Consider the following 27,944-nt stretch of genomic DNA (forward strand, 5'->3'; position numbering starts at 1 on the left):
GGAGGTTGTGGGTTCGATTCCCAACTCCGGGTGACTGTCTGTGAGGAGTTGGTGTGTTCTCCCCGTGGCCGCGTGGGTTTCCTCCGGGTGCTCCGGTTTCCTCCCACACTCCAAAAACACACGTTGCAGGTGGATTGGCGACTCGAAAGTGTCCGTAGGTGTGAGTGTGTGAGTGAATGTGTGTGTGTCTGTGTTGCCCTGTGAAGGACTGGCGTCCCCTCCAGGGTGTATTCCCGCCTTGCGCCCAATGATTCCAGGTAGGCTCTGGACCCCCCGCGACCCTAAAAATTGGATAAGCGGTTACAGATAATGGATGGATGGATGAAATATGTTAAAACTGCACTATGTAACTAAGTTTGAGGAATATATATATATAATATCAAACCTGATTGTAAAGATAGAACAGCGCCCCCTATAGCAACGTATTCTATACACTGCCAGTTCTCAGACACCCACGCTCTGTGTCAGTGTTGGAGTCGGAGACGCGGGCAGTGGCAGTGTCTGGGGTCTGTATTGAACCGTGTGTAGTGGTGATGCTCTCTTTGGATGTGGGCTGGGATGTGCTGGGAGTTTACTTGGAGAATCAGGTGTCTGTGGGACTGCAGGGCTCGAGCGTGGGACTGGCGCTTGCGCTGGGTTTCGGAGCCGCATACGCGTGCTACTATCTCACCTCTATAGCGAAGGTATGAATACACACCACGCGATTCATCGTCCGCCTCTAACGTAATGTCATGCAATGCAATATCTTTGCCTTGGGGGCAAATGCATTTCATTGTACGGCTTTAATTTATATTGTGTTTTTAGATTAAAACGGGGTTTGGTGTTGGAGGCCAGTGCATTCATTTATCTAGCGCTGCAAGGCACTGCTTTAATATTTCCTTTTATTTAAATATACCGTCATATGGTAAAGTGCATGACTTTACGCTGGCGGCAAATGCTTTACATTGCACGTTTACATTGCATGCTTTACGTTGCATTGCACAGTTCTTTTAAATCCTTCTTTGATATAGGATATGTTAAAAGTAACTGCTTTTACATTGCTTTACAGAGATCAGTTGTATTTACTTGTCAGTTCAATTCAAGTTCGGTTCACTGAATATAAAAGCCCTATTTTCCATTGTTTTCGCGTATATATTCTGTAACACCGTTACAAGCTTCGTTTTCATCCCCATTTTTTCTTAGTCTTTTACTGCAGCTTCAGGCTTGAAGATGCACCGGCTTTTTACGTTATCGGTTGTCTCACCCCCTGAGCACGAATACAAATGTTTGCTGTGGATATACTATCACCATTTTCAAAATTTAAAGTCAAAAGCCACAAATATTATCTATATGTGTAAATGTTATTGACTTTTAGTGAATGTGACCGTGTTGTATGGGCACGAGAAGCAACGCCTTGTTAAAACTGAAAAATTCACAACGAAAAACAAGTAAACAAAAGCGTTAGCACTGAATATCATCACATTACACGGTTTTTATTTAACACATGGAAAGAAATTGTCATTTTTAGGCATGAAACTATCGAATGTGTTTTTCATTTTGGGCGGATTTTATGTTGTAGCTCAGTAGCGCCCTTTGTGGTGAATAAAGGAGAATTTATTCATGACAAAGCAAAAATCTGTCACCTTTGTTAAAACACCAACGTTGTAAGACATAAGTTATAGTGGAAGTAGTGTAAAATTTCTGTAAGACCAGCTGGTTCCTGCTGCCCTACTAGTGCTTACCAGCTGATTTATCTGGTCAGCTCTGACCAGCTTGACCAAGATTGACAACTTGTTAAACCAGCCGTTTACCGGTTTGACGATCTTAAAATGTGAGATGGTTTTAGCTGTTGTTTTTCAGCAGGGAGTCCTGCTGGTAATGGACATAACAATAATTAGTTTGTTTTTGTGGATGATTTGTTCACTTGACCAGATTACTTTAAAATGTAATAGTATGAGAACATATTTAGAGCGTTCTGAGGTAAAATGGTGTATTCTAGACAAAACCTAATACATACAAACTCTAATTCATTTTCAGTGGTGGTGAAAGTACACTATGGGGCATAATGTTTACAGCACCAATATAAAAATGTATTTTTCATTTATAGAGAGGACAATTCGGGGGTGGGGGGTTGGGGTACAGTTTTTACAAGCTTCAGTTGCAATGCTGTCTAATCCACTCAAAATAGTGCAACACACACTAACAAACCACCACCATGTAGTGCAGAAACAAGGATTTTTAACGTTTTGGCTGATCAGTGTCAATTTCAGTTATAATGGCTTGTTTTTAATCACAATTTTTGTGAACGTCTGTCCTTATTTGTAATAAGCTCAACCCCCTTCTTGATCTCTTAAGCTTTTTCTGGAAGCCTTTATAGGAAGCCACATTCCAACAGTCTATCACTAAAGTAATGTTGATTTTTGTAGCCAGGAATTCCTATTGTTAAATTTCTTAATGATAGAAATGAATTGCTGCTATTCAAGCCCTGTAGTAAACAATGTAATTTTTCCTATGCCAGTGAATACTCTGAAATATGAAGGTATGTAGCAGCGAAGCACACTGAAATTAAGCTTCTATAAAAGTTAGACAACTATTAAATAGTATAATATAACAACCACAGCTCCTAAAATTTGTACTCTACTTTTATTTAGAGCATTTTTTGTGCAGTAGTGTTAAAATCATATTCTGGCTTTTGATCTTCTTGTAATACTGTGACTTTTGTGAGGAAAATAAACAAAATGACTGAACATGTAGGGCTTCGGACAGCTTTGCTTACCACAGGATGAAATAGCAGTAATATGTAAAAATCGAATTGATTAATGTAATAGTCCAGGAACTTTTAATAAGGTCATGAAGACACAAATAAACCTGAGTGGGTTTTGGAATTTTTGGAATGCATTTTTTACAGAAATTTCTCTCTCTTTCCATTTCTCTTTCCATTTTGCTGCAGAAGCCAAAGCTGATAACAGGGGGAAAGAAGTTTTATGAGTTTTTGCGGGACCACTGTCCGGTGGTGACAGAGACATATTACCCCCCATTCTGGTGCTGGGAAAGCAGAGCACAGACTCTTCTCCGACCCTTCGTCACCGCCAAACCCTGGGTGACCTACAGAAAGTAAGTGTTTCCTTTTTCCTCGTCATTACTGAGTTTTGATAACCCTTTAAACAACAGCTTTATTTTTCATGCACGCATTTTGGTGACTCCTGAAAGTTATTAATTTACATTTACAGCATTTAGCAGACATTCTCATTCAGAGCGACTCACAAAAGTGCTTAGTAATTCAGTAAATATTACCAGTTATTCTGTTCCTATTGTAACATATTCAATATATTTAATAAATCAATAAATACTATATATTATTCACTTACTATGAAAACTGTGTTAGCTATAGTATACAGTTCCATTTAAGACTGAATAGAAAATTAACAGAACGTAACAGCTGCACTACTTAATGTGGAACAGAATCTTCCAATTTAGAACATGTACTTTTGTTAAAAAAAAATCATGACCTTTGATTATCATTAGATAAGCATTCTCAGATTGTATAGATTTGTGGCATGCACTGTGTAATTTTAGTATGTATATTTCATGGCATTGTATTGCCATTAATTTTCATTTTGTTAAAATGCTACTAATAGGGATTCCTTATTAAGGGATTGTTATTCATTAAAACATAAATATTTTGTCTGTTATAATTTACTCGGTCTGAGATGTTTGACCATTAAGACTCTTTTACTAGAATCTTAATGGTCATCTTTCTTCAAGTGGAAACTCTTCACATATATTCCCATACTTTTGAGACTTATAACCTTGTGCTTATGAGCAAAGAAATCGCTGCATTGTGTCTGGATGATGAGTACATAGTGGATAAAATGGGATTGTGATCGGTTTAATGAGCATCTTCAAGTTTGCTGGCTTAAAAGTGAACTAGGCAGTTTAACCGCAGTGCATGTCTGTCTTCTAGTCATTCACCTGCATAGCTGTCAGAGGTTGTGCATCCCAAATCCTAACCAGTGCACTAGCAATCAAGGTGACCTCCCGCAGCCAAGCAGGCGAACCACAACAACAACGACAGTCATTCAGGCTGGAAAGATGTTTTTGAAAATGTTTTTTTCATTGAACAAAATGGTCTGTTAAAATAGCTAAAATAAATGCGTTTACATAATGCCCTTCATATTTTATTCAGAGTTTCAGCTTCAGAGTTTATATTTGCAGTAGTTAGAAAATGAAATAAAATTGCCTAGTACACCTCTAACATAGCATTGTGCTTATCATGTTAATGTTTTGCATACATGATCTATCAAATGATCAAATGAATAATTTGAATATTTTTTTAAGCAGCTCATTTTAAGTATATTAAAAATATTATTCTTAAAAATATACCACAGAATTAGCAATAAATCATGTTATGTTTATTATATATACACACACTGTTTCCAGAAAATGTGGGACATTTTTTTTAAATGAAATTAAAAATAAGAATCTGTGAGAATTTGTTAGTTCTTTGAATCTTTATTTAACTGATAACAGTTAAATGTTGTCACTTACTTACTTGTTTGGGTTTTATAAACATAAACAAAATGTAAATTTGATACCTGCAACACATAACAAAAAGTTTGGACAAGGGCAAAATAGGAGTGAAAACTATATATATATATTAACAGGTCAATATCTACAAGTTATAAAAAGAGAATTCACCATTGGCTCAGTCTTTGCAACTAAAATATGCCATTGACTATCACTGTCACATAGTACAAACAATATGTTTTGATTAGAGATGCATGAATACCGATACTGATTTCAGGTATTTGCCTGATACTGTGTTCATTTACTCATACATGTAATCGCAAACGAGGCTCTGATACCAACATCCGATACCTTGTGCCTAGTGCTGCGCTAATGAACAGACAACTCAAAATGTCGGCAATCTGGAATTATTTCACAATCAGTGAAGGCAACCCAAGCAAAGCGGACTGCAGGGAGAACCCAAGAGCAGTGACTATGACACACTGTTTTGACTGTCCTCGAACAAGCTGGATTTTTTCTTCATTCACAGTGTATTTTCCTCCCAGGAAATGGTTTCCAGTTTGCAAGAGCACTGTTCGTTGCTATAAAATTTTTAATTAAACAGAAAAGTTTTAATTAATAGCAACACTATTACACAATGCTTACTATTACATAATGCTTAATTCTAAGTAAGTATCAGCATTGGCAAATACAAAAATTTACAAGCAAAAAGTACTTGTTTGGAAAAAGATGGTATTTATGTATCACTAGTTTTGATACAAGATTTTACAAAATTTTATTTTACAAAACTTTTGTCATCTAAGTTATTTTAATATTGCAAAATGATTCTGGAGATTAGGAGAAATACAAGTCCATTTCGGGTAATGCTGGATACCAATGTTGAATGTGCGTGACCATTGAGATGGTGACACTTCAAAAGTGAGTAAAACCTGTGCTGTGGTCAGAGGAGTCTACGTTTTAGCTTGTTCTATGAACAATTAATGTGTTTTTCATGCTTCTAATGATAAAAGGGACCATCCAGAATGTTATCAACCACAGGTACAAAACCCATCTTTCATGACATGGCATGCATCGGTGACTATGAAATGGGTGACATGCATTTGTGGTAAGTTTCCATTGTCGTGGAAGGAATCATTGTGTTTTTAGAGAGACATACTCTATGATACCATCAAGACAATGTAATTTTCCTGTGTCCATGGTTATTTCAGCAGGACAGTGCAGGCCTCATGTGTATGTGCTACAACAATGGTCTAGATCTGTCTCCTGTGGCCCATCATAAACAGGAGAATCAGGCAGTGACCACAATGAGCAGCTGAAGAAAAGAGGAAGAAACACTTTGACCCCCTTAGGGAAATTGTTTCTCTGCATTTGACACATCCGTGGCTGCCCAAGTCTTGTGTCAAGCCAGAATTTGCAAAAATACCACAGTGGTATACATACCTCTGTCTCAACTTTTTGTATATTGTTAAAAATACAAATAAGTTTTTGTAGAACAAAGAACATTGGAATTCCTTTCTTTGTGCCTTTTGTTTGTTAAATAAAGCTTCATGAAAATTAACAAATTACAGATTCTTGTTTTTATAAATTTACAAAATGTCCCAACTTTTCTGGATTGGTTTTTATTCATATGAAGTTTAATAATGTTTAAAATCTCCAAAATTCATGGGTCAATATCAGAATGATTAAAAGTGTAATTTCCTTGGTAATATAAACAACACAGCATGAGTAGCTGAGTGATAGTCTTAGTGAGAACCCTGAGGATACATTTGGTTTGCACACCTGTGCAGTGAATGAGAGCTCAGAGGCAGCTTGTGACACACATACACAAACTTAAACATACTACTTAGTACCCACAACTGAAATCTAACAGAAGAGAGCTGTGGAAAAATAATGTTAAAAAAATCTCTATAAAGACCACTCTGTGCCACTTCAGAGCACATTCATCATAAAAATTACAGATAATAGTTATTTTTTTATATATGTAAATTATGTAAACATAGCATGTATACTTCTGATTGTTCTAATTGGAGAATATATGTCGAAATTAAAAATTGCTAGTGCACTGGTTGGGATTTGGGATTTCATAGTTTAATTTCCCGACCATCCATAGAGGCAGTGTAATTTCATAACAGGTTATTTAGGGACAAGGCAGCTTTTCATTAAATCATGTAAGGTACAACATGTTTTCCCTGTGTTCTTTCATTTTAAAGTTAATCTCCAGAATATTCAGGGCTTAGCCAGAGGCTAAAAGAGGGTTTTTGTGTGTGAAGGATTTTCATATGACACACTTTGCTCCAGCTTGTTGCTTAAGGGGCAACATTCAATAATTAAGCGAGTTTAAGTGGATTTTATGTTGTAATATATCTTAGGTTTGGCACAGTGTGGAGTAATCAGATATGTTCCGTCATTCCAGATCTTCACTGCGACTGATGAGAGGTACACTGCTGCACATGGCAAAACCGATTAACTGCACTTTAACCATTTTTGAGCCGACTGAATAATATGACTTTTGTTCAATTCCTTTTAAAGGAGACATCTGTGATTGTAGGGAAACTCTGTACTCTCTGGTTTGTTTATATTCAGAAGTTCCGTATCTTTTAAAGTGGAATGGTATGTTTGAGGAAAAAAATAACTGTTGTTAGTACGTGGCTGAAGTTTGTATGTAAGTTTTATTCACTGTTTGAATTGCCAGAGAATTTAATTTGTAACTTGAATTGATTAGTTTTGTAGCATTTTTGGTATTAGCCATTTTGGTATTATCTTGTGAATTTAGAGATATTTCCAAGCAATCAGAAACAGCAAAAATAAGTCAATATTACCCACCTATGGATCAGGAACAGAGCAATACAGTGATTCCTCGTTTTTTGCGGGGGATGCGTTCCAAGACCACCCGTGAAAAATGAATTTCCGCAAAGTAGAGGAAAGATATATTTTTCCTCTCCAGATCCGCTGGCCGCCGATGTCCACGCGATGTTGCAAAGACGTGTCAGCCAGGACAGCCCCACAACATCCAAAGCCTTGAGGAACCCGGGGTGAAACTCATCCCAGCCCCAGGGCTAGACGAGCCCCCTGGGTTGTAAGAAACCTGGGTGTCATGGTTGATGACCAGCTGACCTTCGCAGATCACGTTACCGCTGTAGCTCGATCATGCCGCTTCTCCTTATTCAACATAAGGAAGATTAGGCCATACCTAACTCAACATGCAACACAGCTCCTTGTTCAGACGTTAGTAATCTCCCGTCTTGACTATTGCAATGCCCTCCTGACAGGTCTTCCGGCCTGTACTGTGAGGCCGCTACAGATGATCCAGAATGCTGCAGCATGCCTGGTTTTCAACCAGCCTAAAAGAGCACGTGCGCAGCAGGTAGTGTCGCAGTCACACAGCTCCAGGGGCCTGGAGGTTGTGGGTTCGATTCCCGCTCCCGGTGACTGTCTGTGAGGAGTTGGTGTGTTCTCCCCGTGTCCGCGTGGGTTTCCTCCGGGTGCTCCGGTTTCCTCCCACAGTCCAAAAAAAACACACGTTGCAGGTGGATTGGTGACTCGAAAGTGTCCGTTGTGTCGAAAGTGTCTGTGAGTGTGTGAGTGAATGTGTGTGTGTCTGTGTTGCCCTGTGAAGGACTGGCATCCCCTCCAGGGTGTATTCCCGCCTTGCGCCCGATGATTCCAGGTAGGCTCTGGACTTCCCGCGACCCTAAATTGGATAAGCGGTTACAGATAATGGATGGATGGATAGATAATTATGGCCTTCAGAGTATTCACTGGCTGTGCTCCCATCTACCTCAATAGACTGTTAAAACCATATGTTAGCGCCAGCCCTCTCCGTTCCTCAGAGGAGCGCCAACTAACACAGCCAACCCCCCGCACGTCAGTCGAGGTTATTCTCATCCCTGGTACCATGCTGGTGGAACGAGCTTCCAAGCACTATCAGAGCAACAGAAACCCTCTCTGCATTCAAGAAATCCTTGAAAACTCAGCTCTTCTGAGAGTATCGCTTGCACTGAAAGTCTTTAATGCACTTATTACTTCCTGGCATATTGCACTCAATGTAAGGTACTTTGTACACATTGTGCTGTAGTTTGAATGTTAGATCCTCTTTTGTAAGTCGCTTTGGATAAAAGCGTCTGCCAAATGCATAAATGTAAATGTAAATATAACTCACCACTAGGTGGTGATCAGTTGACAGCTCAGCAATTCTCTTCACCCGAGTGTCCAGAACATATGGCCCAGGTCCGATGATACGACTATAAAGTCGATCAACGAAATGCGGCTTAGGGTATTCTGATGCCAGGTGTGGACACCCTTATGCTCGAACATGGTGTTTGTAATGGACAAACTGTGACAGGCACAGAAATCCAATAACTGATCATTACTCGGGTTCAGATCAGCGGGGCCGTTCCTCCCAATCACGCCCCTCCAGGTCATTACCCACGTGAGCGTTGAAATCCCCCAGCAGAACAATGGAGTCCCCAGAATAGGGTCCCCAAGAAGGCATGGTACTCTGAACTGCTGTTCGGTTCATAAGCACAAACAACCATCAGAGCCCTTTCGCCATCCCAAAGGCGCAGGGAAATTACCCTCTCATCCACTGGGGTAAACCCCAACATACAGGCGCTAAGCTGGGGGGCTATGAGTAAGCCCGCTCCTGCCTTACGCCTCTCACCCTGGGCAACTCCAGAGTGAAAGAGCATCCAGCCCCTCTCAAGGAGATTGGTTCCAGAGCCCATACTGTGTGTCAAGGTGAGCCCAACTATATCTAGCCTGTACCTCTCAACCGCGCGCACCAGCTTGGGCTCTTTTGCCACCAGAGAGGTCACATTCCATGTTCCAAAAGCCAGTTTCAGTAACCGAGTTACCCGATCCAGTGAGTGCATATTATGTACTTATTTCATTGTAGGCAATTTTTTTTTAAAACTTCAGCTTACATTTTGGAGCTAAACTTCAGTTTGATCACAACATTTTATTAATTAAAAAAATTAAGGAAATCTTAGTTTTTCATGATATGGACACTTTACAATAAGCCTACATTTCAAGGTGATTTTGTATGCCTTTTTCATGTTTCATGTTATTTATGACTATTTTCATGATCAGAAGAATGCAAATATACAGAACAATGTATTGAAATGTATATATTAGCAAAAATATTAAAAGTTGTACAGACAGTATTTACGTCAAATGTATATGACAAGACATTGTTTACTCATGTCAGCTTTTCAGGACTTATATCACTTATATTACAAAAAAAAAAAATCTAAATTAGAGTGACATGCTTTGTCATCATTGTAAAACTACAATAAATTTTGACCTCAGCATTTAACCCGTCTGTGATTAGGGGCAGTGAACACAGATAAACACCCAGAGCAGTGGGCAGACATCATCTGTACCCAAGGAGAGATTTTGGGGTTAGGTGCCTTACTCAAGGGCACATCAGCTGTGGGTCAAGGGGATCGAACCGGTGACCTTCCAGGACCAAGCCTGCCCTTAGGCCAAAATGAGCAAAAATGCATTGCTTTTTGACAAAAAGAGTATTTGACCAGTAAAAACAGAGATTAAATGACCTAAAATGGCATCAGATATTTTTTTCAGTAGTTGACACTAGGCTCAATTATAGCTGCTCCGCAGCATCCCATTTCATTTGCTGCTATTTAATGGTGAAGTTATTACAAGCTATGTTTCCATAATGAGTGCACTTAAGCTGAACTTATAGCCTGGCTTAAAAGCTGTCTAAAAGCCTTTGGACATACATCTACTGTACCATCTTAGGGTGAAATGAACTAATAAATTAAAGAAAGCTATTCAAACCATATCCAAAACATTGTTTAAAAAATGTTTTTGAATGTGGTATGATTTTTGATAGTTTTATTAGTTAATTCAACACAAAACTGTAAAAATCTTTGCATAGACATGTAATAAGACTTCTTTGTGGTGGACTTCTTTGTGGCGTGGTTTTTGCTTCCTGGTTTGATACTGTGCAGACGCTTATCCTTTTGATCCTGCTTCGCTCTGTTTTTATCTCTATTTTTTTTTCTAGTTTACTCAGGCAAGGACAGTGAAAGTACAGGGTAGTTTTAGCTTATATTTAATATGGTTTATTTGATTTTACCCTAAGAAACATTTTTGGATTTTTAGTGACTGAGTCAATAAAGTGGGCGGCACGGTGGCGCAGCAGGTAGTGTCGCAGTCACACAGCTCCAGGGGCCTGGAGGTTGTGGGTTCGATTCCCGCTCCGGGTGACTGTCTGTGAGGAGTTGGTGTGTTCTCCCCGTGTTCGCGTGGGTTTCCTCCGGGTGCTCCGGTTTCCTCCCACAGTCCAAAAACACACATTGCAGGTGGATTGGCGACTCGAAAGTGTCCGTGTCCGTAGGTGTGAGTGAATGTGTCTGTGTTGCCCTGTGAAGGACTGGCGTCCCCTCCAGGGTGTATTCCCGCCTTGCGCCCGATGATTCCAGGTAGACTCTGGACCCCCCGCGACCATAAATTGGATAAGCGGTTACAGATAATGGATGGATGGATGAGTCAATAAAGTCTACTGACTACCAAAGAAGAAATTTACAGAACGCCTCTTTGGGTTCCTGAGCACCCTGTGCTGCCAGAATTGTTACAGTCTTCTACAAAGAATGATTGTTTTGGAAACAAGCTTTTGGACCTTGTTATCGGAGTTTAAGGACTGGCATTCCTGTGCTGTTTGAGGAGAATCAGAGCGTGGGAGTACTGGCAGTGGACATAGGTCAGAGGGCTTAATGAACTAGCGGGCAGTGGAGACGCACAGGACTGGACCAGCAGAACAAATGAATGGAGCCCCTAATGTGAGTACAGCTGATAGAAATGAGGACAACCAGAAATGGGTTCATATTGGAACTAAACCCAAAAACTGTACTACATTCAACTCTGTAGTCTCATCCTCCACCCCTGCTAGCACAGCACATCCAGCCAATGCTAAAGCCACTGCTGCTGTACTAAGACCACACAAAGCCAGAGGAGGAAATCATTTCCAGTCACTCCACCTGCAGAACAGATTCGAACCACTGCAAGACTTCTGTGAGCTTCCTACTGGCAGGGAACAGACTTCAGGAGAAACAGGATGGGCCAGCCATTCAGAACACCACAAAAGAGCCACAACACCCAAGTCCATGGCCACAGCCAACACCCTTGGTTTTGGAGATGACTCTGTTTATGGTGTGAAAGATCAGAAATTCATAGTCCGATGTGTGCCTAACATCCCAGTTTATGAACTGAATGAAAAGCTTCCTACCTCGGAGACTTTCCCCTTCAGGGAAGGCAGAGTCTGCACATCCTCCCCTTACTGACAGTATCACTGGATGAGAGCCATGCTCTACAGTATCAGCTGCCAGAGACACCCAAACTGCACAAGCAATCTACACCATCCTCCATCTCCACCTCACCCTCACCTCACCTGAATCTTACAGCAACAATGGAGAAGCTGGTATCTGCAGGAACTAAGCTGTCATTTTCCCTGTATTCAGGTACAGAGAAAAATCAGCCCAGATTCACCTCCACTGCCATTTACTGCCCCAAGGACTCAGCAACCCTCCTCCTCCTCGCTACACTCATCGATCAAGGAGTTAGTTAAAGTGGCATCAATGAAGCTCAGCCAGACGGATGATCTGTTAAACAAATCTCCCCTACAGCTTACAACACCTCAAAGAAAAAGGCAAGCTCCAGTACCCTCAGATAGGCAACTTCGCTCTCTGTCTCATCGTCAGGAGCTTCACCCACCTTCTTCCAGTGAAAGGGAAGAGGCCACCTCCAGTAATCAGATAGGTTGATACTTACTGGGTCCATGCTGCTACAGTGATAATGTGAGCAGTCCATGTTTTCAAAACAAGCTTGGACCCTGTAAGTCTGTAATGTCTCCTATTCCAGTACTTACTAGAAACAGAAAAGAAACTTACTAGAAACAGGGAGTATAGATAGTGTAAATATTTCCAACTCAAAGTATGTCCTTAGACATCAGTCAGATCTGGAACCCAAGTCCTTTGTTTTAAAACTAGCTCTTATTAATATTAGGTCTCTTACAAAGAAATAATTTATAGTCAGTGAACTTATCACCTCACACACTTAGACTTTTTGCTTTTAACAGAATCCTGGCTAGAAAACAGCACCAATTCTGCTGTCCTTTTAGAATCCATTCCCCCAGACCATTTAATAGTGTATGTAGAGAAAACAGAAAAGGTGGTTGAAAAGCCACCCTGTTTGATAATATATTTCAATGCAAGCATGCAGCATTTGGTGACTTCCTCTCTTTGCTAATGTGCTAAAAGGTGCACCTCATATTTTAATACTTACTATTTACAGACCACCTAAATACTCTGCAGATTTTATTGATTAATTTACTGAGCTGCTAACAGTCATTTCACCTGACTTTGATGACTTTGTCATCTCAGGAGACTTTAATATGCCTTGGACAAACCACTAAGGACCTTTATTCTTTACTTGATGTATTTGGTCTGTCCCAGCTGTGAATGGACCTACCCACAAACATGGGCACACACTGAACTTGGTCATTACCAAAGGCCTGAATATTTAATCTATATCTGTGAAAAATTAAGGGATCTCTGACCACTTCTGTGTCTTTTTTAATATTGAAACCACTCCAGCTGTTCAATCCAGGTCTGTCAGTGTGAAGAAAAGATATTTTACTGAGAACATGAAGGAGCTGTTAAAGGAGGATATGTCTAAAATGTGTATAATATCTCATTCTCCTGAAAGTGCTCTTCATTCATTCATTATCTGTAACTGCTTATCCAGTTCAGGGTCACGGTGGGTCCAGAGCCTACCTGGAATCATTGGGCACAAGGCGGGAATACAACCTGGAGGGGGCGCCAGTCCTTCACAGGGCAACACAGACACACACACTTTTGAGTCGCCAATCCACCTACCAATGTGTGTTTTTGGACTATGGGAGGAAACCCATGCGGACATGGGGAGAACACACCAACTCTTCACAGACAGTCACCTGGAGCAGGAATCGAACCCACAACCTCCAGGCCCCTGGAGCTGTGTGACTGCGACACTATCTGCTGCGCCACCGTGCCGCCCTCTGAAAGTGCTCTTGCGAACCTTAACTCCAAAGCTCTGAATCTTATTGACTGTTTGGCCCTTCTGAAAACAAAAACTGTATCTGGTAAGAAGAAAGCACCATGGCGATGCAGCATGGGGTAAAAAGAAAAACGAGTGCAGAAAGGTTGAGCGTAAATGGAGGCAAACTAAACTTCACATTCACTTGGAAATTTATAAAGAGAAACTCCAAAAATACAAATTGGAAGTTAGAAAGGCAAGACAAAACTACTTCTATGACATCATTAGTAAAAGCTCTAACTCCCGCTCATTATTCACAATAATTAATCAGCGGAGAAACCCACCCCCACAGGTTTAACCTTGAACTGCTCTCTGTGGAAAAATGTAATGAATTTGCAGCTTTCTTTAGCCGTAAAATTCTAAACATCCGATAAGCGATCCTCAATACATCTTTTGACAGCAGAGCTGTTCTGATACAGCCTCGAAATCTGAAATGTACCCTGTCTGAATTCACTGCTATTGATCTGAAAACTCTAGAGAAATCAGTCCAGCATCTAAAACCATCCACATGCATTAGACGTGTTGCCTACACACTTTATGAAGGAAGTCTTCTGTTGTCTATCTGAGGACATACTGCAAATAGTAAATGGGTCTCTTCTTTCAGGGATCTTCCCTCAATCATTAAAAACTGCAGTTATCAAACCTCTCTTAAAAAAGAGCAATTTAGACAACACTATCCTGAACAACTACAGACCAATCTCTAATCTTCCTTTCATAGGCAAATTTATTGAGAAAGTTGTTTTTATTTAGCTCAGCAAATTTCTACATTCATTCATTCATTCATTATCTGTAACCACTTATCCAGTTCAGGGTCGCTGTGGGTCCAGAGCCTACCTGGAATCATTGGGCGCAAGGCGGGAATACACCCTGGTGGGGGCGCCAGCCCTTCACAGGGCAACACAGACACACACACACACTCACACCTACGGACACTTCTGAATCGCCAATTCACCTACCCACATCATGTGTTTTTGGACTGTGGGAGGAAACCGGAGCACCTGGAGGAAACCCACGCGGACATGGGGAGAATACACCAACTCCTCACAGACAGTCACCCAGAGCAGGAATCGAACCCACAACCTCCAGGCCCCTGGAGCTGTGTGACTGCGACACTATCTGCCGCATCACCTAATTTCTACATGAACAGAAACTGCCCTCATAATGTTCCTAAATGACGTCCGTCTGAACACAGGCAGTGGTAAAATATCTGTGCTAGTGCTTCTCGATCTTAGTGCTGCATTTAATACTGTCAATCACAGCATCCTTTTAGACAGACTAGAGAACTGGGCGGGGCTTTCAGGAACAGTTTTTAGCAGGTTAAGATCGTATCTAGTGGATAGAGACTACTTTATTGCTATTGGTAATTATAAATCATTGACCTGTGGTGTTCTACAAGGATCCATTCTTGAGCCCCTACTGTTTAAACTTTACATGTTACCACTTGGACAATCCTTAAAAATAATACAATCGCCTTTCATAGTAATGCAGATGACATTCAGATCTATTTAGCTCTGTCACCAGGTAACTATAGTCCCATTGACACTCTCTGCAACTGCCTAGATTCAGTAAATAGGGACAAGGGACAGTTTTTTCAACTAAACAAAAATAAGACGGAGGTGATTGTGTTTGGCAGCTAGGAGCAAAGACTTGAGGTCACTACTCAGCTTAACAGCAGAGCTCTAAAGCCTAAAGGCCAGGTCAGAAATCGTGGCATAATCCTGGACTCAGTTCTCAACTTTAATGGCCAAATAAAGGCAGTAACAAAATCTGCATTTTATCAGCTTAAGAACATATCAAAATTCAAAGTGTATGTGTCACAACCAGACTTAGAAAAACTCATTCATGCATTCATCTCTAGCAGGTTCTACTACTGCAATGGTCTCCTTACTGGACTTCCCAAGTCCATAGTTAGGCAGCTGCAGCCTATTCAAAATGCAGCAGCTAGAGCTCTTACCAGAACCAAGAGAACAGAGCACATCACTCCTATTCTCAGGTCACTGCACTGGCTGCCAATTAAACACAGAATTTATTTTAAAGTGTTATTAATTGTTCATAAATCAATAAACTGCCTCAGACCAAAATGTATTTCAGATCTGCTAGAAATGTATGAACCCAGTAGGCCTGTCAGATCACTCGGGACTGGTCAGCTAGTGGTGCCCCGGGTCAGAACCACACAGGGGGAGGCAGATTTCAGTCACTATGCTGCACCTGCACCTGAAACAGACTCCCGGAAGAATGTCAGATTCGCCCCAAATATTACTATCTTCAAGTGTAGACTAAAGACCTTCCTGTTCTCCTGTGCCTTTGAGTAGCGCTGCACTTAGATCAAATTAAAATGTAGATTTATTTATTTTATTTCTAGTACCTTTTTAATAACTGTACTTTTTTATTACTCTGTTTTTTATTGTTTTAAATTTTACTGAATAGCTTTTTTTTAATATTCTGTTTTAATTATATTCTATACTTTCTAATTGTTTTTATTTTCTTTTACTTTTTAAATTCTACTGTAATCTTATTTTTATTTTATTTTATTTTAAATTCTACTGTAATCTTTTTGTATCATGCTGTAAAGCACTTTGAATTGCCATTGTGTACGAAAGTTGTTCTATAAATAAACTTGCCTTGCCGTGTCTTGCCTTACTGCAGTGTACAGTAATGTACTGAAAACTTTTGAGTGATAGAGTGTAATGCCATGGAAGTCAAGGGCGTGTGCTTGACCAGCTGCAGCAGCTGCACATTCATTCTTTCAGCTATTTCACTGGTACAGAAACACAGAGAAGTGTGTGATTTCATCCACCTAAGCCTAGTGCAGTGTTATATATATAAACTTAGTGCAAAAAAGTAAGGAAATTTGGTAGATTATTTCTTTGTTGTAACAATGCTTCTTGGCAATAAATCTTATACCGTTGGAGCCTGTTAATTTCCATTTGAAATGGTGCCACATTTGTAAGGAACATGCATTTGTGGGATAAGCAGTACAGCTGAGTATGTGGGTTGCGCCCATGAAAAATTTGCCAGATCCTCTCTGCCAATGGCAAACAACTTATTCTGCCATTGACTCGTTTGGTGTGTGGTGACTGGATGATTGAAATAAGAAACAGAAACAAGACGTATTGGCAATTTAACAATTTATTCATTTAACAAACAGGAGCCTCAGCAGCGTGTGGAAGCACCACACACAGCCACAACAGCCTCCACCTCCTCCTCACGCTGGTCACCAAACCTGGTCACACATTGCTGTGGTGATGGCATCCCATTCTTCAACCAGCTTTTGTCGCAAGTCAGCCAACGTGGTTGTGTTGGTCACTCTGGCACAAAGAGCACGCCCAAGCTTATCCCACAAGTGTTCAATGGGGTTAAGGTCAGGATGCTGGCAGGCCATTCCCTCCTCTCCACTCCCACATTCTGGAGGTAGTCTCTGATGAACCCCGCTCTGTGGGGGCGAGTGTTGTCATCTTGGAGGATACAGTTTGGTCCCAGAATGTGGAGAAATGAGAAATGGGCCACTGGTTGCAGAATTGCACTGAGATTGCGTCCAATGATGACAAGCCTCGTTTTTCCAGTGAGGGAGATGCCGCCCCACACCATCACACAAAATAAGTTGTTTGGCTTTGTCAGAGAGGATTTGGTAAATTTTTCATGGGCGCAACCCACATACTCATCCCTACTGATCATCCCACAAATGTATGTTCCTTACAAATGTGGCACCATTTAAAATTGACAGGCTTTCCAACTGTATAAGAATATGAACACATATTTTCTTATATTTTGTGTGTGTTTGTGTGTGTGGGTAGCTGGTAGAAACCGATCCTAAAGAGAATATGAGGCAGGCCATGCTATGTTAGGCTCACTCAAGCATTTTCAGTTTATCTCTCTAGTCACACAAACATGTTTATATAGGTAAATGCACGTACATCTACATATACTGTTTATGTATGCAGTTCTGTATTAAAGTCAGAAACAACAAATGAATCCAAGATATTCATTTTATAATCTTGTAAAATATTTAACAAACAAGCTTTTTTTTATTCTGCAGGGATATTTCAGCATTTAGGGAAAGAATTCAGCAGAATCTTGGCTTGGCGTTGCATTTTCTGCTTCATACAATCTAAATAACACCAAACAAATTCAGTGATGTTGATGTCCATGTTCTAGGATGGCCAGTCCATTGTTCTGAGAACAACAGAAGGACATTTTGACAGCTAGGTACAACCCTTACGGTGTTGTTAGGATAGATAGAAATAAATGGATATTTTTCAGATCTCAAGAAATAGTGAAGCTAGATTTACTTCTATCTCTCAAAGATGCAACTTCATCTTTATGATGTTCCAAACAGCAGTAAAAGTGAGCAGATTGGTTTACACATGTATGGGTCCCAAAGAGATTTAATAATTCAGTTCTCAGTTACTTGGTCTGATTAAGCAATGGTATTTTTCCTGTTTAGTATCACATTTTAATTCCTGGTTTTCTCTGTGTTTATAATACGGTCTGTTCCCAATTTTCATTATCACTTTTTGGAAAGGTGTGAGGTGGACTAGGAAGAACCTGTAAAAATTTTTGAATGCTTCTGTGACTGCGATGGCTCATGTTGCCATTAAAGATCAGATATTTACTTCAGCAAAAATGGAAATATACATGGTCATACTTTTATTTATAAATTAAATCCCTATGATGTCCCTTCTGGGGAAAGATGCATGTAATTTTGTTGTAAAAGTGCAGACACAGGGAGAACACACCACATTCCTCACAGACAGTCACCTGGAGGAAACCCACGCAGACACAGGGAGAACACACTAAACTCCTCACAGACCTGGAGTGGGACTCAACCCCTCAACCTCCAGGTCCCTGGAGCTGTGTGACTGCAACACTACCTGCTGCACCACTGTGCCGCCCATAAACATTAAAATGTTAAAGATAAATAACTTCTGGGAAGAAATGCCATGCAAACAAAGCTGAGCAATGCTGAAGGTGTGTTTCCGTTAAAGCTTATCTCCTCTTGTGATGGTGTGATGGTCGGTTCATTGAGAGTGGACGGTGATCCTGGAGTGCATATTTAATACAGACTCTGAAATTACACTCTTGGTTCGCATTATCCCTCACTTGGAGAGTGGAGAGAAGCTGAGTCAGTGGAGAGGCCTTCTACTGTAACAGAGCACACATACACACACACACACACACACACACACACACACACACACACGCACACACACATACACACACACACCTGATCCAAGCTGATGCATCATTCTCTCAAACCTGCTGTAAACTCCTGCCATGAACTTCAAAATATAAATTAATTTAACCTTAGAAATATTGAATAACTTCTATTGCTTTTATTTTACTGTCCAGTGACCTTCAGCGGTTAAATTAATGTATGAAATAATTACTGGAACATTTTTGTTTATGTAATAAACTGCGATAACTGATTTGGCAAACTGCCACTCATATGTTTATGTAGAAAATGCCTTAATAGGGAGCTTCTAATATAAGCATGAAATCCACTACATAATAACAGCACAAAATCAGTGATATATAAATGTGGTTATTACTCTGTGTGTTAAAGGTTTATCAATGGTTGTGTATCTTTTTGTGTGTCCTACAGTGAGCTCATCAGAGCACCAGATGGAGGCCAGATTTCTTTGGACTGGTTTGACAATGACTCCAGTTCCTCCCACCCGGACCCACCCAGCCGTCCCACTGTTCTGCTGCTGCCCGGCCTCACCGGGACCAGCCGAGAGTCCTATATCCTGCACATGGTCCAGCAGAGCCGCGAGCTTGGCTACAGGTCAGTCTGAAGCAAAAATAAACCAAATGCCATCTTCAGTTGATCCTTAACCCTAACCTCACATTCACTAAAAAAAAACAACATTTTTTTACAAAGTGATTCAAGCTTTGCTACAAGTGAGTTGGAATCAATCACAGTCATAAAACAAATGCATATGTATTTGTACAGGTGTAACAGAACTCACAGGTGTATCAGAAATCCCAAGACAACCACAAACCCAAACCTATTCCACAACCCCAATCCTATCTCCAGTTTCTAAACAGCAATGCCCTACCAGCTACTTAAGTGTACACCCACCTCTGTTCAGAGTCATGTTACAGTACATTTAATATATGAGTATTTGTTTATTGTGTGTTTTTCATTCATTCATCGTCTGTAACCTCTTCGCCAGTTCAGGGTCTTGGTGGATCTGGAGCCTACCCGGAATCACTGGACACAAGTATACAATAACAATATTACACATAAAAAATATTATGTGTTTCTGATGTTTAATAATAATTTATTGGTTTTAGTGATATCTACAGATAATGTTCAGTTGAATATATACAGTACATACAATATACAGACATGTAAGATATTTGGGATATGTAAGACAGTTGGGAGTTTCTGAAACCTTCATGAAAGCAAAATAACAACACGTGCTGTCAGTCACCAGTGTATGCTGACAGTGTGACTGTTTGCATGAAGAAATTGTACCTGTTTGTACTGGCAGGAAGCCATTTTTCAAAGCAATTCTACAGGCTTTTGACAAACAATATGTACTTCTTGACCAAAAAGACTTTTCTCAAACAGCAAAAAAGAGGGTTACATACATTAACAAAGATAATTCCATATTTCATATTAAACACAAAATATATTGAAAAACGTGTTAAAAGCTCTAAGAAGTAGTGATAGAAGGGGGTCAAATTTGGCCTTTAACCACATCCTGGTAAACCACCAAACTGTAGTTGCTTTTTGGGTAAGAAACAATCCATGCTATCACAGCCCTACCCACAAATATAAATCCCTGTTAAATCTCATAAGCCAACTCAAAACTTTAATTTACTACCCAAGAACACAAAAATCCCAACTCAATAACAAATACAAATTGATTTAAAGTTTACAATTGGTATTTGATATTTGGTATTTGTTTTTAAGTTGTTATTCATCCTCAAACCTAATATAAACTTTAGGTCCAATTCCTAGACACTGCCCCCGAAACCTTACCCTTTGCCATTCCATCCTCAGACTGAACTGTCCAAACCCCATCACATATCTAACCCATTCTAGTAAGACTTGGTCTGCTATCCCTCTGTCAGAATTACACTGCTGCTGCAGTTTCTGAGCAAAAGCAGCTAAAAGTGTTACAACCACATCAAATTAATATCACCCTGAACAGAGAGGAAAAGGGGGATGTGACAAAGAAAGAGAATGCAGAGGAAGGGAGACAAATAAAAGAGAGAGTCATGAACAGCTGAGCCCAGCATTAAAGCTGCTCTGAGCAGAGAAACCCGGCTCTTAGACACAGTGATTAACACACAGACAGAGAGAACCATGGGTAATGGGGGAGGGGGAGTGATGGCCCATTCAGCATCTTGTGGCTGGAACCGGCCTGCTGTGCTTAATGAATTAAAGCTTAGCTCAGTAGCCCAAATCACTCTGACTTTAATACTGCAGCAAAAAAATAATAAAAAATCACCCAGTCTAGCTGAGCACACTCTGATCTCCTCTCATTTATTCTGGAGCAAATGCTTAAAAAAAAAAAAAACCCAAAACTGCATTTTACATATAACTGGAATAATCCATACTGTATTGTACCAGAACATACTTTTATGCTGCTGTAAATTGTTAAACATAAAACTAAATATTATGTGTATTTTTATATGCATTCTAACATACAAGAATTATGCAATCTTGTTAGTTAACAACCATTAACATTATAAAGAGTCATCATTACAGAGGTTAGAGGTTAACATTGTGCCTCATTGACAATATGTTTTATGCTTAAGATGTTATTTTGTGAGCACCAGCTTATCCAAAAATTTATTTCTGACGTGAAGGGTAAAAATATTTGTTTTATTTTAATGCAGTAAACACAGTAAAATTCTGCCTCTGATTTCCTGAAATGTTTTCAATATGGATGTTGCAGTGAGAGCATGCAACAGAAAACAAAGTGAATATAAATTTAATGTGTGATGTTAAATTTGTATTAGCAACATTTTAAGTTCTAACAGTTAGATATTTGTCCCTCAGGGACTCAGGGGTTGCTGCAGCATGATCCAACCTCCTGACTGGTTGCAGACCAGACATGGGAAAACAAAGTCACACTGAATATTGTCACCAGTGTGTGTTGAAATTAGAGGCTGTACCTTGTTCTCTATGATCATTTTTGTTTTATGAGGATAGACAAAGTAGAGATGGATATCATAATTTAAATGTGATTTTAAAAAAATCATGCTCATGCACAAGTAAAATGTGCAAAATTTGGTAGGACAAGTGCTACATTCATTTTAATACTTTGTCATTTTACATCTTATAAAGAAATGAAAGAAAATAAAGGTTGGAATCTACTGACTATTTACTGCAATCTTAATACAGTAAGGGGTGAGGGCAGGGCAAACCTACTGGAAGAGGGAAATAGCATTAAGATAGATAGATTTTAATCAAAAGCTGCTTTTTGTCAGATGTATAGGAAACCTCTGTTATTTAATATTAAATATCTGAGCTGTTGTTACCTCTTTGTGATTTTCAGATGTGTGGTGTTTAACAACAGAGGTGTGTCTGGTGAGAAGCTGCTGGTGAGACAATTCCTTCCGGTGTTTTCTTACTGCTGAAAAAAACATAACAAATGACATAAGTTGCATTGTAAAGCACACATCGAGGATATTACCGAAAGAGAATGAGTCCTGTATGTCCTCAAATATATCTGTATTCTGTGATGTACACACTGTCAGAAAAAAAGGTACATTTTTATCACTACAGGTAAACACAGTGTAAATGTACCTTTAAATGTACAACAGTGGTTTTAAAGTCCAGTTGTGTTGCCTAAAGGTACATTACATTCTCTTATTCAGAAGGAGAGGTGCATATTTGTAAGACTTCATTACAGAACTGTGTAAAATAAAAGAACATAATATAAGTCCTGGAGATGAAATATTGTTGTATGAAATCAACACAAACTTAAAATATACAATTATTACAGAATATGGTACAAATATGTTCCCTAACTAAATTGAATATGTACCTTTGAGGGTACCACCATAGTGAATGTTTTTCTGGGATTAAAAATATTTGAGGGCCTGTGTTGAAATTCACATTGATTTCCTAAATACAAATTAATAAAGTGGAAAACAAATAATAATTTGTAATTGAAGGTCACTTCAGGCATGGCTGAGTGCATTTGTTTTTGTCATTTTAAAACAGCACATTACCTATCCATGGGTTGCTATCACATGATTTGTTTACTGTGGTCACCATTTTGGGGACCAATTTCCTGGTTTTGTAGTGAAACACTAATGTAAACAGTAGGGGTGGGTGATATGGCTCTAAAATAATATCACAATATTTTAGGATATTTTCATGATAACGATATCCTTGGAGATATGACAAAACAATGAAAAATGCTTTATTAATTTCAAGAACACTATTGCAACACAAATGTTATATTGATATGAATAATTTTAAATATATGTAATATAAATATAAAAAATATTAAATGGTTTTATTTATTAAAAATTTTTATTGTAAGTTTTAATGTAATTTCAATAATTCAGAGCCATTCCGCCATACTTCACTGTGCTTAAATGATTCACGTAAAGAACGTATGCCATATTATGGCTAATTGCATGATGTCATTAGGCAAACATGTTAGAATATCATGATATTGACCATTTTAAATTGTTTTAAAAATTATGACAATATTATTGCAGACAATATGAAATGGCACAGCCCTAGTAAACAGATGTGAAAAATGTATATCTTCTACACAGCTTCTCTCCCTGCACTGGAGTGTGACATAAAGCATTTTAAAGCACAGAAGCCCCAGGTATATTCTTTTGTCTTATATTCTTTGATCATGCTGAGCTTGTGCTCTGAGAGTGTAACTGATTTGGAACTTTTTTGCTTTTTCATGACAGTCTTAAAATGTATTTTTAATTAAAGTGGGGCCACACTATCTAAAGTAGTGCGACTGGTATTTTCTAAATAGTTGGTTAGTACATCTAGCTTCATTCGGTCTGATGGAGTGGGGTGGATAGTTCTGGGAGGTTTTCTATAAATTATAAATCAGTAGATGGTTTTAGTGAACGCTTTGTAAAATAGCGAGGGGACGTACACATATTACGACTAATTATATGAAATTAGTTAATGGCCGGAGATTGCTGAGGTTTAGGGTAGGATATTAAGATATTTATGTTAAGACCTAGCATCAAAACTAAATCTAAAGTGTGACTACAGTAGTGAGTAGGCCCTGTTACATTTTGGGTAATACTAACAGAGTATATGACTGAAGTAAATGCATTTTCAGTGGGTCATCTGCCTTCTCAAAATGGATATTGAAATTATAACTTACAATTACAATTATAACTGTATTATTGCACACAGCTGGTTTGCAACAAAATCACTAAATTCTTTTAAGAATTTTAAGAGAGTTGAGCCCTGGTGGTCTGTAAATGTTAAATGATGAAAATATGTTCTTTTTTGTGACCGGATTTGTTATGATTATGGAAAGAACTTAGAAAGAAGTGAAAGTGTTGCATTGTTTTTTAATGATATCTAGGGTATTTTGGTAGATTTTAATTAGTGTACCTAATTATAGCCTACAGGTGTGGCATCATTTAGTACTGAATATTCATCTAGTCTAACCCATGTTTCCATGAGACAGATAATGTAAAATTTATAATCACTTATAATTTCATTCATGATGACTAAACTTTTGAGTTTAGTGATCTTATATTGAGTAACCCAAACTTTAGATCTAAGGTGTTTCTGCTACTTCTGAATATGATTTAATATTGATTAGGCTGTTAAAACTGGCTGAGTCCTTCTACATTTTCCATTATTTAATTCGGGGCAAAGACACAGTCTCAATACAGTTGAACCCAGGTGAGAACAAGTTTTGCAACCTGCGGCCTAAAGACTGTTTGAAGAAAGTCGCTGAGGCAAAATTAAGTTTTATAACAAAACAGAAAAGATGAGGGAAACTTTATTATAGCAAAGATGAGCACACTGATAGAAAAACTATACTGCTCTGTCCCCGATGTGTATGCATGTCACCAGTCTCGCTCTGCATTCTCTTAAAGAGCCCAGACTCTGTGCATGACTGACTACATGTACCTGAGTGAATTAGTGCACATCTTCATTCAGCCATTCTGTGTCATCTGTGGTGGAACTGGCTTCCAGATTATGTGCCTTGGAATGTTGCAGGACGTGATGTCTTCCCCTCGCTCATTCTTTAATAACTGCACACTCTTAATCATAAAGTTGCTACAAAGGGCATTTGATGCCACAGAAAAAACACTTTTGGTTTCCATAAAGAACCTTGTTTTTTTAAGAAATGTGTGAGTGTGTAGAAACTTTTAAAAGTTTAAAAACCTTTTTGCATATTAGCAAAAATGTTTCTTAATGGAATCAAAGGTGGACCTCTGGACCTGATAATGAAGTTCATGTGTGAAAAAGGCTCATGTAATTACACAAATACACAAACATTTCATCATGGCAAACAATTCAATTATTCACACTATATATACACAAATCAGCCAAAACAAGTAGTCTTCTTGATTCTACACACATTTATCAGCTCCATTTAGCATTACAGGCTGCAGTCTACGTGTTGCTCTCAGTAATTTTTATTAGTCCATTTTCATGACCTCAACATGAATACCATAGAGGAGGAATTATTTGGATGGTGAATCAATCTCACCACTAGAGTTTCACTGGTATCATGGTGGTGTGTTAGTGTGTGTAGCACTGGTAGGAGTGAATTAGACACAAAAAAATCACAGGGTGAAAAGGGGCTAACAAAATATGCAGAGCAACAGATTAACTACAGTCTGTAACTGTAGAACTATAAAGTACATGTATATCCTGAAAAATGGTCAATGATTGTAAAAACAAGTAGGTAATTTTAATGTTATGGCTGATCAGTATATATGTTTAGTCCTTTTCTCTAGTTATACACAATGGTGTCATATAATCTGAAAAACTGCACTGGAGTGTGTGTGTGTGTGTGTGTGTGTGTGGGTTCTCACGCACACTACACGCATACTCCCAGAAAATCCTTTTGGCATGTAATAATCCTTTATAGAGTGTTTCACCTACAAAACTCAATGTGGGTGGTGGGGGTTGGAATGAGAGAGAGAGAGTGGTGGACAGAGACAAGTGGGGAGTTAGACAGGGAGAGAAAGAGCAAAAAGGCACTGGTAAAGAAAAAACAGGCAATGTGTGTGTGTGTGAGAATATGGCCTGTGTGGTTTTATTTCTCACAGTTTGGTGTTTGTGAGGTCATTTATGTAGGTCGATGGGGGGACGCTTTGTACCTGTAATTTAATCTGTACAACACACACATACATACACTGAAACACTAATACACACACTAAATGAAAGTATGAAGGATTTGTTTTTTTTTTTTTTGTTTTTTTTTTCTTTTTAATTTAAACATTCATCAAATCAGCCATGCTTAAAAAATCTAAAAGTTTTGAAGCTAAACTTACCAGAGGGTTATGGATTTTGTAAGAAACAGTTCACTATATTTTGAGGGCATTCAGTTTTGCTTTTGTAATGGGGGAATTTATTACATCATGGCAGCGGTTAGAAATAGGTATAATGTCTGGATGTACGATTTCACCATTAGCATTTACGATGGCGATGAAGGTAGTAATCAGGGCTTCTAAGTGGGTCGTAGTTACTCAGCTTTCCCCAGTGAGGGCTTACATGGACGACATGATGAGCCTGACGACTAATGTGCCTTGCACACCGCAGTTGCTGGAAGTTAAATGATAATCTAAGGTTGGCTAGGCTGAAAGTTAAACCAAGCAAGTCTAGAAGTTTGTCGATTGTCAAAGGAAAACTGGTACAAGAACATTTTTGGATGGAAGGAGAAATGATTCCTACAGTAACAAGGCAATTAATAGCATTGATAGATCATGTCTGCCAGGGAAGTTGAAATTGTGGTGTCTGCTGTTTAGCTTACTGCCTCATATTATATGACCGTTGACATTTTATGACATTTTGATCACAGAAGTAGAGAGGATGGAAAGGGTTATGAAGAAGGCTATAAGGAGGTGGCTAGGGGTGCCACAATGTTTAAGTATTGTGGCATGTTATGGCAGAGGGGTACTAGAGCTAGCACGCACAAGTTTAGTTGAGGAATTTAAATGTGCAAAGGTCAGTCACAAGATGATTTTGGTAGGATTGAAGGATGCAGTGGGAGAAAGTGGAACCCATGAGTGGCAGTGCAGGTAACCAGAAGCTCATTAGAGCTAAGGGATGTGATTGGCCAAGTGCAAAGCGGATGAACAGACCTTGGGTCAGGTGATTCGTGGAAAGTGTTTAGAAAAGCCACATCACCAGAAAGAAGACAAATGATGACTAGATTTATTCACGCACAATGTGCAACAGCAGCATCACAGGCAAAACAAGTCCAGTGGCTGCTCTGGGAGAATCTAGATAAGCGGAAGATCACTTGGCAAAAATTGTTGGCGATGTAGGAAAGTCGTATTAAATTTTTGTTTGGAGCATCTTATGTTGTCCTTCCAACTTCACAAAATCTTTGGACAGTTGGTAGGTGAAGGCCCCAGTTGTAGGTTATGTACAGGGCTTGGCACTCTGAAGCATATTGTATCAGTTTGTAAGGTTAGCTTGTCGCATGGGGATGTATACATGGAGATATAATCAAGTGCTAAGGGTTGTAGCATGTTTGTTGGATAGCAAACGCTTAAAGGTAAATGCATTGCCAAGTGGTTGTATTAATAAACTGATTAGGTTTGTGCGTGAGGGTGAATGTATTCAAGAGTGTGCAGTGAATGTATTCGAGAGTGTGCACATGTTGTAAATATTGGTAGATGGGGTGAAGCATGACACTGGAAATTGCTGGTGGACGTAAGTAAAAAACTGCAGGTCCCTGAGTGCATTGTGTTAACTACACTAAGGCCAGATATGGCGCTGCACTCTGAAAGTAAATGGATAGTTTATTTCATAGAGTTAACAGTTCCATTTGAGCATGCAGTAGAGGAAGCATTTGAAAGGAAGAAGCTGAAGTATTTGGCGGCTGAGATGAGGGAACGCAGGTACTCTCTGTGACTGTCTGTGAAGAGTTTGGAGTGTACTCTCTGTGTCCATGTGGGTTTACTCTAATGGTCAACTCTAATTTACACATCAGTCAGTGTAGCATACAGGTGGTTAGGTCTGATTTATTATTATTTTTCTTTTTTTGCCAGCGAGGAGAAAAATATATATGAGGGCTCCAAAAGGGATTTTATGTGGTTAAAATAATATTAGATTAATATTAGGTACTATATTTACCTTACAATTATTCATTCATTGAATGATAACTCCATCCATCCATCCATTATCTGTAACC

The 27,944-nt window shown here is 39.2% G+C and overlaps 1 protein-coding gene across 2 annotated transcripts in view; it reads left to right on the top strand.

The window, feature by feature from the left end:
• Nucleotides 1-505: 505 nt before the first annotated feature.
• Nucleotides 506-27,944, top strand: part of abhd3 (abhydrolase domain containing 3, phospholipase) — a 39,758-nt gene continuing 12,319 nt past the window's right edge. For both annotated transcript variants that reach the window (XM_066681961.1, XM_066681963.1), the window contains exons 1-4: nt 506-683; nt 2,930-3,093; nt 19,205-19,387; nt 22,119-22,164. In XM_066681961.1, coding sequence (XP_066538058.1) covers nt 534-683; nt 2,930-3,093; nt 19,205-19,387; nt 22,119-22,164 — 543 coding nt within the window. In that variant the 5' untranslated portion in view covers nt 506-533. The remainder of the gene's footprint in view (nt 684-2,929; nt 3,094-19,204; nt 19,388-22,118; nt 22,165-27,944) is intronic.

This window comes from Hoplias malabaricus, chromosome 9 (genome assembly GCF_029633855.1).
Source record: "Hoplias malabaricus isolate fHopMal1 chromosome 9, fHopMal1.hap1, whole genome shotgun sequence".
Lineage (NCBI taxonomy): Eukaryota > Metazoa > Chordata > Actinopteri > Characiformes > Erythrinidae > Hoplias > Hoplias malabaricus.